Genomic DNA, 15,606 nt, shown 5'->3' on the forward strand with positions numbered 1-15,606 from the left:
TCATTTGTTTCTTTGTTTACCTGCATGGATATTACATGCAAGAAGAGAAAGATCTAACATGTTTTTTCATTTTCTCTCTTTTTTTTTCTTTTCCTTTCTGGGAAATATTGTAACAGTGGTAGGTACAGCTTTTGCTATCAATATACTATTCCCAGTAATCCCAGTATGGGGTGGAGTTATCTTCACCGGTTTTAGCACTCTCATACTTCTAGGCCTACAGAGATATGGGGTAATTATTTAATCCTCAGCACTGTTTTTTAGTTGTTGTGTTATAGCATTTGTTTAGAATTTAAAAGTTGTTTAGGGAGACTGACAAGGAGGCCTTAGTTCTTGCAGGCATGTGTTTTTTAATTTAACTTACCTTATTTAGCTTAAAAAAAAAACATAATTCTATTGTACTTTGCTTTTGTTTGTTGCTTAATGATGATTCAGCTTTGGTAATTAGTAATTGTCATCATCTTAATCTTAACAACTGTCATGAATCATGATTAATAATTCTGATATAGTCTCATTTAAAGTAATGAGGCCAAATAGTGGATTGGAGTATTGGAGCCTTATTGCAAGTAGGTTAAGCTAGCCAAAATGAGAGAAGACCTCTCTTATTCAACACCTACTCCTCATAAAAAAAATGAGTGAGGTCAGATGTATGGGAACAGTGTTACAAATCTTAAATCCTGAGGGGGTTTAAGGAGGAGAGAGAATATGTGGGGCCCTCATTTTTTGTCAGTGGACGGGTGAAAGGATCCATACACCGCCATTGTGTATGATCCTCTCACTTTCTCTCTTCTCTTTGACACTCTTTCCTCCCTCACATATTGTTTTCTTGTCGACAAACCGTGTGACAGTCCATTACATGTACACTGATGGTTTGTAGGTCTCATTCATCAATTTAAATCATTCAAGTATAAAACACATGTTGTATAGGCTCGAGTTCAAGTCACTCCTCCCATGTTGCATGCTGTATGTCATGCACCCTTTTCTGCTTTCAATTGAGTGCGGCCTTGTGCCCCTCATTGGCCCTTTGTGGGCTCATGTCCTGGACCTTTGTGGGTCTCGCCCCAAAGTGCGTTTTCTAGCACCTAAAAAAAAAGTTCTTTAAATTAAGGCTAAATTTTTTTTTTTAAATAATTTGAAAATGTTATCATTATGTCATTAAAAAAGCTATCTTCATTTTTTTTTCATTATTTATTTATTTATTTATTATTATCAATATTATAAAAATTATCATCGTTCTGCATATTTTCCAAATATATATGTGAATTGATAGGATTTACTTTCACTAAAAATTAAAAGTGTGCTATACTAAAAGGGTTAAAAAATAAAATCACAAAATTATTGAACACCTTAAAGCAATAAAGGGCGTCAACTATCAATAAGAAAATTTTATTATTTAATTATAATGATGTAATAAAAAAATTATCAGACACTTTTCATTTTATTCTAATTTTTCTCCTTTTGTTTGGTCAGATCCGGAAACTAGAAATATTAATTTCTATCCTAATATTCGTGGTTGCCGCATGTTATTTTGGAGAATTGGGTCGTGCAAAGCCTCCAGCATCCGAGGTGCTACAGGGATTGTTCATCCCCAAGCTCAGTGGTCAAAGCACCACTGCCGATGCCATTGCCCTATTGGGAGCCCTTATCATGCCGTATGAATTTCCTTCCTATACAACATGTGTTTTATTCCAGAGTTATAAGACTTGGCCTCAGTTTGTGAATTTTTGCACACATTTTTTTCTCCTGTACTCACTGTGCAACACACCCACCATAGGTTTGATGGAAAGTTTCAAAGGTATGGGAAGGTCCTAAGTATGGTAGGAACCAATCCATGGGTTCCAAGATGTGTTGCAAAGTGAGTGTGGGTGAAAACAAGTGAAAAGTTTCTTCTTGGAAGCAATGTCTGCCAGGTCTCACAACACATTAGATTTGAGAAGCTTATTCATTTTCTTTTCATGCTCAAACAGGCACAATCTTTATCTCCACTCTGCTTTAGTTCTTTCAAGGAAGATACCTGCAAGTGCTCGTGGCATCGAAGTAAGCTTGTCGTTTTATTTTTAGAGAGTAGGGGGGTTGTCTCCAATCCATCAGATGTGTGCTGGGGGCTAACTCACTGGAGAAGATCCAGGTCCTTATTAGCATCCATAACCCAATAGTAAAAGATTTCACCCCAATGAGGAACATCAACTTCCTTATTAGAATTCCTAGGAGGCAAAGGCCTTAGAGTCCCTTTATTATTTCAGGTGGCAAGGGAGTTATGGCTCTGATATGAGAATGATTTCTTTCCTCTCACAAAGCCTAGTGTATTGTAAAAAAATAAGAGTTGATTGGTGGCCTCATCAACATTCAGATTAATGGATCCTTTAGACATCTTCTCTGCCATTCAAAAATAGATAATTAATAGTGAAATCTTGTTTTAATTAAGGTTGGTGATCACAAGATTGTAATTTACTTTTTTTGCCCTTTTAGTATTACATACTTTTTCAACAAGTGTAAATTTGATCATTTCACACTAATTGTGTATGCTCCTTTAAATTACAGGATGCATGTAGATTCTTCATGATAGAGAGTGGATTGGCACTGTTTGTGGCGTTTCTTATCAATCTCTCGATGGTCGCGGTAGTAGGAACTGCCTGCAATGCCACTAACATCTCCCCAGTAGATGCAGAGCGTTGTAGCAACCTTACTCTTAATTCGGCTTCTTTCCTTCTCCAGGTTTGAATCACTTATCACTTCTAAAATACTGATTCTACAAGGATTTTTAGCACTTTGGAGATTCTAACAAGAATCATATTTGACATATTTTTACTTCACTAGGATGATTATGTATTTTTCTGTGAAATGAAGGATCCAGATATTCACTGGCTACCCCTAAACGAATATGGATCCAGATTGAATTTGGATTTTCAACTATCTGTTTACATCTCTGACTTATATAATCCGGACCTTTCTCCCCCCAATGAATACAATTTTCTCTCAATCCATCTTTCTAAGTTGTCTTAGCTATTTTCCTCATTCTCTAGATCTGTCTAAACTTCAAGAACCCTCATTGATTGTCTAATCAGATTGGATAATTATTTTTTGAATAATTCAAATTTGAATCCGGGTACCCATTGACCGAATACGGATACTCCTAAATGGATACAAATGCGAACCCAATTCAGATTTTCGACTATTCGCTTACATTCCTAATTTTGGAGTTGATCATGCCTCAACTCAAACCCTATCTATCTAAATGACACTTCAAAATAATCACTACAGAAAATTAGATTGGATACAAAAGCTAAACATATATTCTTGTATGGTAAAAATCACTACAATTGATACAATCTAAATTACATTTTAATGGTGGTTTTTTTTTTCTTGTCAGAATGTATTGGGAAAGTCAAGCTCCATTATTTATGCTGTTGCAATGCTAGCTTCTGGACAAAGCTCCAGCATTACTGGTACTTATGCTGGGCAATTTATCATGCAGGTTGTGACATCTGAACTTAATTGTTGTTTTGTCTGCAATGTTTGATTTAAGTTTATTAATTCATTCTAATTTACAAAAACTTCAAATTTTTTTTTCCCCTTAAAAACTGAACAGGGATTCTTGGACCTCAAAATGAAGAATTGGATTCGAAACTTGATGACCAGATTTGTTGCAATTGCACCCAGCCTTATTATCTCCATCATTCTTGGCCCTTCTGGGGCTGGTCAACTAATTATTGTTGCATCGGTTAGTAATCCACTTTTGTATTTTTAAGTTATCTTACTTATTTTCCTTATTTTACTAAAATAGAATAATAGACATCACCACCTTAATGAATTTTTAAAGAGATCATATTTCCTTGTCACTTGGAAGACTTGGGGAGGGACACTGGTGGATCTATCTAATTGAGAACCCATATCGATCCCACTGTTCAAATTCGAGTGAAAAATTAAGCAATCAAGAAGTGGTTGAAAGAGTGATCTAAAGTTACACATATTAAAAGAAGGGAAAAGTGTCTCTGAGCCAAAGGCATTTCCTACGCCGATGATTTTAGTACATGATATCTCGCCTTCAAAACCAAAGATCTTGATACAGTATCGATTTTGGATTGATTTGGATTCATATCTGGATGTTTATAAGATACTCTACTTTATGCAAAACCTGATTATGAATCCAAATTGAAACCGGAATTTCAATTATCTATTTACATACCTACTTGTAAGTCACTTTCCCTTCTTGTTTAGGGTTATGGTCTAACCAGTGATCTACGGGTTTGGGGTCACCTACCAGGGGGCCTATCCAATGTCTACCATTTGGCAAGTAATTATGATGGATATGAACAGTCCTAAGTCCTAACAACCATGACATATAAGTACCAGACCCTTTATTTGCTAAACCATTTTGGATGAATACTACAGATGATATTGGCCTTTGAGCTTCCATTTGCTGTGATTCCACTCCTCAAGTTTAGCAGCAGCACCAGCAAGATGGGGCCACATAAAAACTCTATTTATGTGAGTACATTTCTTATAGCTTTCTATTTCCTTCTCCGATTTGTTTATTAATCTATTATATTATGCTTGCAGATCATGGTGATCTCATGGATCCTAGGGTCAGCCATGATTGGAATCAATATCTATTTCTTGAGCACAGCTTTCTTTGTTTGGCTGATCCACAACAGTCTACCCATGGTTGCAAATGTGTTCATTGGGATCATTGTGGTTCCTTTCATGGTCATCTATGTTGTTGCTGTTCTCTACTTAGCTTTCCGAAAGGATACGACAGAGACATTCATAAACTCAACAAAGCTATATTCCAAAGCTGAAATCGAAATGGAGAAAGGGTTCAATAAGACTGATGGTGTCTCTGAGCTTAATGATGCTCCTTACAGAGAGGACCTTGCAGATATCCCACTACCAGAATAATTATTTAGGTCTACTCTTGTATATCTATTTTGTTTTGGGGGGGGGGGGGGGTGTGTTCGGTTAACTCCTCACTGAGGAGCTTTACCAAAGTAGCTGTGTCATCAAAGGTTGAAAAAGCAGTTGTATATAGTTTTAGTACATGTTTGTAGTTAATGGTGAATCAGGCAGTTCATTGGCAGTATATCATATGTAACTCATTTGATCTATTAAGGGAAAAAAAGCCTCCTTGTCCAAAGCTTTTGACATGGTACTTATTTAGACCAATCCATGTTTTCCAACAAAGATGCTTGTGACATGAATAATTATCTGACTGGACTAATTGGTTTTATAAATTTGCCATCAGGAGATGCATGAGATTTGTGAATGAATAATAGCATAAATGAGAGAGAAGCATACTCGAAATTTATAATGTTTGTAGATTTCCTTCCATAGTTGATTTTGTCCGCTCACTTTCTCCACATGATTGTTAGGGTTAGTTATTAATGGGCATGCTCCCTTCTCCACGCAATTGTTAGGGTTACGAATTAATGGGCATTGCGAACATTATATAGGAGACCAATCTTGTTAGACAGAACAATTGTTGCCTCTTATCATAATGGGTTTAATTTTTAATAGGTTCACAACAATCTACGTTTTAAGTCATTTGGCATGTCTTAGAGGAGAGAAGGGGTGTGAATAACTATATGGATATAATAAAGGACATGTAAAAGGGAGTAGTGACGAGTGTCATAACGATAGAAGGTCAAAGTAATAAATTCCCAATAACTATTGAACTACACCAAGAATTGGCTGTAAGGCTTTATTTTCTTGCACTCATAATGGATGATTGAACCAAGCACTTACAAGACCCAGTTCCATGGTGTATACTTATCATGGATGATATTATTTTGATAGACGAAACTGTGGAAGGGATTAAAACTAAACTAGAGCTATGAAGATCAAGCTTAGAATAAAAAGGTTTTATGATAAGTAGAAGAAAGACAGAGTATATGATGTGCTCCTTCAGTCAAACTAGGGGAGTGGAGAGACTAGTGAAACTTGGGGAACGGGAGCTACCCCAGAGTGACCATTTTTAAATACATGAGGTCCATCATTAACATAAATGGTGATATAGACAATGATGTGGTTCATAGAATTAAAGTGGGATGGATGAAATGGAGAGGTACGACAAGAGTGCTATATGACAAAGAAATTTTTATTAAAATCAAGGAAAAATTCTACAGGAGAGTTATAGAACCATCTATGACATAAGGAGCGGAGTGTTGGACAGTCAAGAAGAGTAATCTGACTAAACTGAGTGTAGTGGAGATGAGAATGCTGAGGGGACTTTATGGCAAGACCAGGAGAGATAGAGTATGGCATGATTGTATTAAAATAAATTGAGGGTTGCACCATTCCAGGACGAGCTCTGCAAAGAGCCGGTTGAGGTGGTATGGCCATGTGCAACAGAGACCTATTGATGTCTTTGTAAGGAGGAGTGATTAGATTCATTCGGTGGGTACCAGAAGTGGTAGGGGCAGGCCTAAAATGACTATTGATGAAGTGGTGAGAAAATATATGCATATGGTGGGGCTCGATTTTAGTATGGCCATGGATAGAGTTTTGTGGATGACAAGGACCCGGGTAGCCGACCCCTTGTTGGGGATGATCCTTTGATGTATCTTTGAACATTGCTTTATCTTCTCCTCTTATATATAACGGATCCATGTAACCAATCCCATTTAGTTGGGACAAGATAATATTTGTTGTTGTCACAACAATCTATGCTTTAAGGTGGTAAACTGAAAAGCCTATTCCTTACCCATTAAGGAGAACATATTTTCTAATGGGCTCCATCTAACCAAGCTCATCAACCAACACTCTTTCACTAATCCATACCATGCAATGCTGAACGCTAACTCAATGAAAATATTACACTTTTTGAGCACCCCCCTCTTATAGTGCAGCCGTCATGCAGCAAAAGGGGCCTAACATTTAATTAATATCGGAAAACTTCTCACAATCACCTAGTTCCATCACATGAGAGCTTAAATGGAGCATAATCTTGTGGATAGACAAACTCAAAAGTCTCTCCTACTCAAATATTAGGTGTCAATCTAAATGAAGTTGGCTACATCACAAAACAAAACAATTCTAAAATTTGGCATATAGGACTTGCCATACTATTCAAATAGTGTGAATTGGTCAACCCTTCATGGCACCAATAGGAACCCTAACAATCTCCCCCTCCAAAAAAACTCCATTCTTTGTGATTTTAATGTATTTACTTATTCACTTAAAAAAAAATCCTCCATATGGATATCAATTTTGAATCAAGACCGATGATTTGAAATCAGATCAAACTAAACCATTAATAATTAGTTTGATTTTCGATTTGAGTAATGAAGTATCAATTTGGTTTTGAAACAGTAAACCGGATCACTTAGAATCAACTTAGATGTGATGGCGATATTTGTGGTGATCAATGTTGAGGGAGCTATTTGGGTTGTTGAAGCTTCCAACATTTTCAAGGAGGAGAGAGAGATTCTAGAAGATTTGGGGGGAAAAAAAAGGAAGGAAAGAGAGAAACCAAAAGCCTTAAAAAATTTTGTCACATTGTTTTGCCTATAATTAATAATCCAATATTTGCATGGCAAGAACTCGTCATGTAAAGAATTTGGCTATGATCATCTATAATATTCAAGAGGAAAAGAATACACTCGGAATTAGTGGAATGCATAATAGGAATAATATTATTATTAATTTTTTTAAAATGAAAAAAAATAAAAAATAAAAAACAAAGGAAAAAACAAAAACAAAGTGAAGCGGAGGGGTGAGACTATGAGAGCCCCACAAAGCACGTCACAAAGGAAAAATAAGGCAATGGAAAGGAGAACAAAGGCGGATCAAGGCTAAGGGGGTAGGGAAAGAGAGGTTCTTCTCCTGACGAATATCAAAGAAGATGGAGATCTAAAAAAACGTGTGCGAGAGGGGTAGACAATTTCGTTTGCTTCATTCCCATCAAATATGATAAATCACAACATAAAATGCTATGTGGTGAATGATGTCACAAGCTGATTTACCCCCTAAAATAGGAAAGAACCCATGTCCATCAAGGTTTTAAAACTTAAGATCGATCTCAACCGATACTGAAATAGATACGATCATATTAGTTGAGATTGTACGTATTTATCCCTTTTTTTTTTTAATTGGTATTTGAGGCATTTTACCCTTATAAATTATATATGGGTGGATTAGTAGGAATTGTATTGACATTAGTCTCGAATCAATACCAGTTTTGAAACCATGTTGCCCATTCTCTATGGAAGGATCTAATATGTCTATAAATTGGTCAATACTTGACAAAGACAAATTTCCAAATCACTTTTGAGAAATAGCAAGAGAATAAGGGATGTTCGACATCATCCACATTGCTTCAACACAGACACCAGTTAGGGTTTGAGAGGGATCTCTTCTTGATGAAAACTTGGGTGGGAGAGAATTTGTAAGGGTTCTCCAGGTGATGAAAACTTGTGGGCCCCATGCATTTTTTTTCCACTAAAATATCATTTGTATTAAAAAAAGGAAATAAAAATGTAATACAGAAGGGATAAAACACCCAAGCGAAATAGAGACAATTAAACTGAGAAGAGCGGAGACGGACTTAATCCACCTTCGGCAATGCCATCAGCAGAAAAAGCCATCAGCCAAATCTCCTCCCCAAAGAGTTGAAGACTGAATTAGAGCACTATAGCTGTCTATATCTCGGATGACCCGAGGCATCCATGTCCAGGTCCATTTTGACCAAGGCCGGCCAAGATGTCACTGGAAGAGAGGTTTCAAAGCGAGCGGCAGACTTTGACAAGAAATCCGCTACAGAATTTGGTTCACGAATACAGTGCATGATCTTCCACTCCACCCTTTCAAGGTAGGGTAAGCAGTTAATCCATCTTTGCCGAAATTTCCAAGGAATTTTTTTTCCTGCAAAAGACAAACCACCGCGACTGAGTCACATTCAATCCATAAACTTTGCACCCCAAATCGGTTTGCAGCTTCAATTCCTGCGATAATAGCCTAGAATTTTGCCTCAAAATTTGTGAAAATTTGAAGAAACTCTCTGTAATTATATAGCACTTCAGCCTTCTAATTGCGCAGAATACCTCCCCCACCTGCTTTTCCCAGATTGCCCAATGAGCAGCTGTCTGAATTTACTTTGACCCATCCAGTTGGAGGAGGACACCAAAAAATTTCAAATAATTCTTTTTGCTTGCGTTGCACCCCTGGAAATCCCAACCTTCTAGTGCACATCAAGTCTTCAATCGAAACAGCCACCCCAGAATGGGCCAGGGTCTGAGAGCGAATTTCATTTTTTATTTTCAAAAAACAAATCTGCTCAGAAGAAGAGACATCTTCACACTGCCTGGAATTCCTCTCCATCCAGATAAAAAAAGGAATTAACACGAACCCCTTATTCCACACCCCTTTTAACGACACTGATTTTGCTTGGAGTTTCCACCAAGAAATCAGATGAGATTCATCTGAAAAAACTAGTCTCAACACACCAAAACATTGACAGAACCGAGACCATATAGAGCTGGCGAAGCTATACTCATAAAATAAATGATTTTTAGACTCCTCCGACTTACCACAAAAACTGCACTTTGAGGGCAGATGGACACCCCTCCTTTTCACATTCATGTCTAAAGAGAGTTTATTTCTGATCAATCTCCCTCCAAAAATTGCTTGACGCGGTTGAATAGAGGACTTCCACACTGAAGATGACCAGCTCACCTTAGGTGAGCTCCTTCTACAGGCTTCCTAGGTTGACTTTATGGAAAAAAACTCCTGAAGAAGGGCGCCAGTGACACTCATCCTCCATGCCTGAAATATAGATCAAATTTGCTTTATTTGTAATGTCTTTCATGAAGTTACATAATTGTGGATAAAGTCGCAGACTTTAGCCTTTAAATTCCCATTGTGACCACCATCATTCAAAAGCATTTCTTCAATGGAGAGATGATCCAGCCAGTAAAGATCAATGTGGATGGTAGTTCCTTGGGTAATCCTGGTAAAGCTAGAGCAGGTGGTGTGATGCGGAATAGTGAAGGCCAGGTTTGTGACTCTTTTAGTATTTTTCTGGGTATTAAGAAGATATACGAGGCTGAGTTTGAAGCGGTATTGGAAGGGATTGCAATGGCGCAGACTCATAATGCGACACATGTGTGGATAGGATCAGACTCGGCATCTGTGGTGTCTGCGATTCAACGAAGGCAGATCCCTTGGTTTGCTCTCCAAAAATGGATTTTTTTTCTTCATTATTTGGAATCCATTTCTTGGAAAATAACTCACTGCTTTCGGGAAGCAAACCCCATTGCAGATTTTCTAGCTAAAAAGGCCTCTAAATCTGGCCTGTCTGAGACTTCAGTGAAATTTCCTAATCGCATTGTAGCAAAGCTTGTGAATGATGGTGCGAATATGCACAGATTTAGATTTGGCTAGGATGCTCGCTTGCTTTCTCTGCTGATGGCATTGCCGAAGGTGGAGACAGCAAGTTAGGCTAGTGGCGTCAGCTGTATTTTTCTTTTTTTCTCTCCTTTTTGGATGTTTTTCCCTTCTTAATAAATTACCCTGTTACAAAAAAAAAAAAAAAAAAAAATAGATGATCCAGCCACCTGTCCTTCTAGAAATTAATTTTGTGCCCATTACCTACTGTCCACTGCTCATTTAGAGCCACAAAATTCCAGACTTTCTTTATCCCTGGCCAAATCAAAGAGGAGATATGGCCAGGTTTCAGAGATCCATCTGCTTTTATAAAGCGACCCCGGAAGAACTTACTCATAGAGGACTCCTCATGCTTAATCAGCTAAGTTAACTTTGCTAGACAGACTAAATTTACATCTCACAGTCAGCGAATTCCTAACCCCCCTTCTTGTTTTGGTTTGCAGACATCGTCCCAGTTCACCACTATTCTCTTTGTCACCTCGATATCACCTGACCAGATAAAGTTACGCATCCACCGATCCACCAATTTGATAGAATGGTTTGGCCACCAATATACTGCGAAGTTATAAACAGGGATACTAGAGATCACTGATCACACCGACTCCACTCTTCCTACCATTGAGAGCAGCTTTCCCTTCCATCCAGCTAGCTTTCTTTTTATATTATCTAGCGGAGGTAACACATGAGATCCTCTCACTCTTCCCTTGAAAATTTCCACGCCTAGATATTTCGTCGGAAGCCTCTCTGATTTTATGCCTAACAGAGAAGAGATATATTGTTTCCTATGGGGAGCCACCTTCCCAAAAAATAGGTTACTTTTATCTAGATTGAATTTCTGCCCTGAAAAGGCTTGATATTTTTCTAGGAAATCTTGGAGATTTTTCACATATTTTGCAGATGCATTCATAAAAATAAATATATCATTTGCAAAAAATAAATGAGAGGAAATGGACACACCTCGAGGTCCCGGGAGAGACTTTAGCTTTCCATCCCTTACTAGCAACTTCAGACCTCTGCTCCGCCAAGATAAATAAGAATGGAGAAATAGGATCTCCTTGTCTCAGACCTCTGCTCACTGGGAAAAAACCCACTGGACCTCCATTCACTAAAACAGATAACCTGGAAGAGCTTAATAGAAACTGAATCCAAGAAATCCATTTGTCAGAAAAACCAAACTTTACCAATGTAGCAAAAAGGAATTTCCATGAAAAGGAGTCGTATGCCTTCTGAACATCCAATTTCAATCCCATGCCTCCTCCCCTCACAGCGGAATGCATTAGATTTTCCAACTCCGAGGCCAGACTAATGTTGGAAGAAATGATCTTACCCTTCTGGAATGCACCCTGCTCATTTGAGACCAAACGCGGCAAAAGAGGTATAAGCCTGGAGGACATAATTTTAGATAGAACCTTATAAAAAAATTACCCATGCGTATTGGCCTAAATTTATCCAGAGAGGAAGCATCATCAGATTTTGGAATTAAGGAAATAAAACAGTCATTTATTCCTTTGGGCAGGTATCCCATTTGAAAGAAATAAACAGCTGCCATACCAAATTCCGTCTCCACTATCTCCCAACATTTACTGAAGAATTTTTCTGAAAATCCATTAGGACCTGGAGAACTATCAAGATCCATATCCCACACTGCTTGTTTGATTTCTTCTCTGCCAGGAGTCGCTTCTAGACTAGCAACGTCTTTATTGGACAGAATTTTGGGAATACAATCCAGAAGATCATGATGTTCTATAATACTGGTTGGTTCATGAAAGTTCTCAAAGAAAGAGGCAATATACTCAGCAATTCCCCTTTGATCCAAGGCCAAAGATCCATCCTCCCTCTTTAAAGCAGAAATTTGATTTCTCGCCCTCCTCAGCTTCACAGAGAGATGAAAGAGCTTGGAGTTGCAGTCCCCATTTTTCACCCATCTCAGTTTTGCCTTTTCAGCCCAAAGCGCCTCGTGTCTACGACGTGCAGTCAATAAGGCTATTTTTGCATCAGCCTCTTTATTGAAAAGATCATCAGACATACCTGATTCTTCAATTGAGTCTTGGATTGTTTTTAAAACCTTCTTTGCCTACTCTAACTCCATATTTAGATTTGGAAAGGAATCACACGCCCATACCTTTAACAACCCCTTTACTTTCTTCAGCTTTTCAGATAAAACATATATAGGGTCACCTATTAACTGCATCTTCCATGCCTCATCAACCACTGGAAGAAAATTTTCGTTTTTCATCCGAAATCCATGGAACTTGAATGGAATGTTATTCTGCTTTGAGACAACATCAGAAATTACAAGCAACGGGGCATGATCTGATACCGAGCTCAACAAGACACGCTGCATAACATTTCTGAAAAAATCCACCTATTTTTCATTACAAAAACTACGATCCGACACTGCTGCCACATGTCCTCTTCTCCTATTATTAGTCCAAGTAAATTTTTTCCTAGTAGATGGAATTGGTAATAACAGGCAAGCATCTATCATTGCCTGGAATTCAGCAGCATCGCCAAGATTAAAGGTTCCTGGCCCCCATTTTTCATTGGAAAGCAAAGTTACATTAAAATCTCCAAGAACAGACCTTGGGATCGCAGAAGAAACCTATGATTCCAACTCCAACCAAAACTGGCGACGAACTACTTTGAAAGAACTTGCATGAACAAAAGATAGGTTGACCTTGCTACCAGGCCAGTCACACTCCACTGAAATATGTTATTCCGACATTGCTTTAAAATTGGATGAGCTATCCCACACTTCCAAATAATCCAAAAATTTGGAACCTTATTCTGCCTATTATTGTGAATAAAAGCAAATGAATAACCCAACTTATTGAAAAACAAAGTGGGAAATCTACTCACTTGAACCATAGGTTCAGCCAAGCATAAGATCTCCGGGAAATGCTCCTTCACCAACATTCGTAAGGCCCTTTTACCAGCAGCCTTTCTCACTCCACGAATATTCCAGAAAGGACCCTTATAGATCACTAATTTACCGTCGAACGCTTGTCAGACTTTTTAGTATGACCGCCACCCTTCTTCTTTTGCTTTCCAGCCGCCGCCTTCCCTCCATTTTCTTTCTGCCTCAAGAGAGCTTCCCTATCCATAACACTCATTTCTAAATGCGTGATTGAGAGAAGGCCCCTTGAGTTTATAGCCGAAATAGATGGATCATTATGCTCCAAAAGCGACTCCGTCGGAGGTGGAGGCTGCCGCCCCATCTGATTAACACCTGAACAACCACGACCAGCCACCACAAGCCCTCTTCTTTGACGGGTAGAGAGTTTGAGATCAGGTCCCTGAACTTCACTTTGAGACCCATTCATCACACCATGGTCTGTGACTTCAATGGGCGGGCAGGGAGGAAACGGGTCCCCATTAGAGGATCCATACTCTAAACCCGAATCCAACCCATTATCTAATGCACTATCCAACGGATCTTGGAGATCCTTATCCACTAAATTTTGAATTTCAAAATCTTCTTCAGTGACCACCGTGACAGCCTCCTTTCCTACTTTATTAGGAGCAATTAGAGGAGCTTCCAAAATTATTTGGAGACCTCCATTTCAACCGAATCTTGATGATTCCCTAAATAGGAATTGTCTTTATTTGCATTAAGAGAATCCCCATTTAAACTTGGTAACTCCACCACCATGTTAACCCTCTTCGGGTTGACTCCATCTTCCACGAACACCGCCCCTGGGACTAACGCAGCATTGTCCTTGGTGGATTGCTTCGCGTCCTCTGCTTTCTTCAATCTACAAGCCGATACTTGATGGCCCAATCGTGTGCAGTTTCCACATCTCTCAACATTGTCTTCGTACACCACTTTTTGACGAAAACCAAATACCTTAGTAGTACTTGGTTCTAATCTTTCCACCTAAACTTCGTCAATCCTCACAGCCGACTCCGATATATCAATTTCAACAAGCACCCTTGCAAAGTACCCTTGAATACCTTCCCTTGTCCTCCGGTATAAAGCCAGAGGGTGACCCAGTTCCTTCGCAATAGATAGTAGCACATTCTCATGCCAGTACTCGAGAGGAAGATCCAGAAGACAGATCCAAACAAGTTTTGTGAATGTCTGCTTCTCATGGATATTGAAGTCAAGCTTCCAATGTTAGAATCGGATAACCTGATCTCCTACTCGTAAGGGACTCCTCCTCCATACTGCAGACTTGTCACCTTCACATTGAAATTGGAAGATTACAAACCCTTTCCCAAGGGGATGCGTGGTCACTCCTTTACTAAGTTTCCAGTTGACACGTGCCTCCTCCCTCAAAGCATCGAGTGAAATCAGGCGAAAGTTCACTCTCCCTATCAGTGCAAAATGAAACTTTTGCCTTTTGGATTCATAATCTTGCTGGGGAATGACAATGAGACGGAAATTCCCTGCCTGGATTGGATCAGGGAGAGAATCAATCGCAGGCCAAGAAGAGTTTCCCACTATCTTCGCATATGATCTTTTATTCACCACCACCTCTGGTAAACCATTAGGGACTAGAACCTCTGGACCTCGATAAGGAGATTCCCTAGCACCTCCATCACCTTCTTCTTCATCGGCTGAATCCCTTCCCAAATTGCTAGACACTCTCTCTCCTCCTTGCATTTTTTCAGGCATGTATGTTGGTTTTTTATGGGCCCCATACATGTTAATATATATATATATATATGACAAAAAAATAAAGTAGATTCTTCATTAATTTTTCTCTTCTTGCAAGGTAGATATGGTAGATTTTTAAATTTTTTTCTTGAAGGGATTGTCAATATAGTTTTGCCCCTCCGAACTTCAAAGAGATGTCTGGTTATGAAGTTAAAGATCATTCAAATAAGCTGATATTTAGTTTGAAAAATCTCTTGGATGGGGTCCAAAAGTTGAATACCTGGGACTTCTAAGAATAGCTAGGTTGCATCAACTACTTGGTTTAAGCTGATATCAATATCATTGAGTTGCATGCATGGCACTGAGAAATGTTAATTGTTGTAGCAACACCATTTTTCTGAGAAGAGACAGATTGGTGTGCCCCACCATTTTATGAGCTTGTACCATTTTATGAGCTTCTTCCATGGAGATTAGAGAGAACGCTTGGATCTTTTGAGTCTGGTCATGACCCTGGTGGAGGCCAGCCACTGAATAGGGGTAAGCAGCTTCGGCTCACTGACTTCTGGAGGGCTTCTTGTAACCCACCTCAGACGTTGAATGCATCCAAGGAGGCTGATCCTTCGGACAAC

The 15,606-nt window shown here is 38.8% G+C and overlaps 1 protein-coding gene across 1 annotated transcript; it reads left to right on the forward strand.

Annotated features, from left to right (window-relative positions):
* Nucleotides 1–116: 116 nt before the first annotated feature.
* Nucleotides 117–5,160, forward strand: LOC122065202 (metal transporter Nramp5-like; the record flags this gene model as incomplete). The annotated part of the gene is made up of 8 exons (XM_042629016.1): nt 117–229; nt 1,468–1,649; nt 1,965–2,034; nt 2,539–2,712; nt 3,368–3,472; nt 3,587–3,718; nt 4,390–4,485; nt 4,558–5,160. Coding segments are annotated over 8 exons (1,211 nt in total), but the record flags the coding sequence as incomplete, so codon positions are not given.
* Between the last annotated feature and the right edge of the window lie 10,446 nt (nt 5,161–15,606).

Source organism: Macadamia integrifolia, unplaced genomic scaffold, assembly GCF_013358625.1.
Source record: "Macadamia integrifolia cultivar HAES 741 unplaced genomic scaffold, SCU_Mint_v3 scaffold1921, whole genome shotgun sequence".
NCBI classification, from domain to species: Eukaryota; Viridiplantae; Streptophyta; class Magnoliopsida; order Proteales; family Proteaceae; genus Macadamia; species Macadamia integrifolia.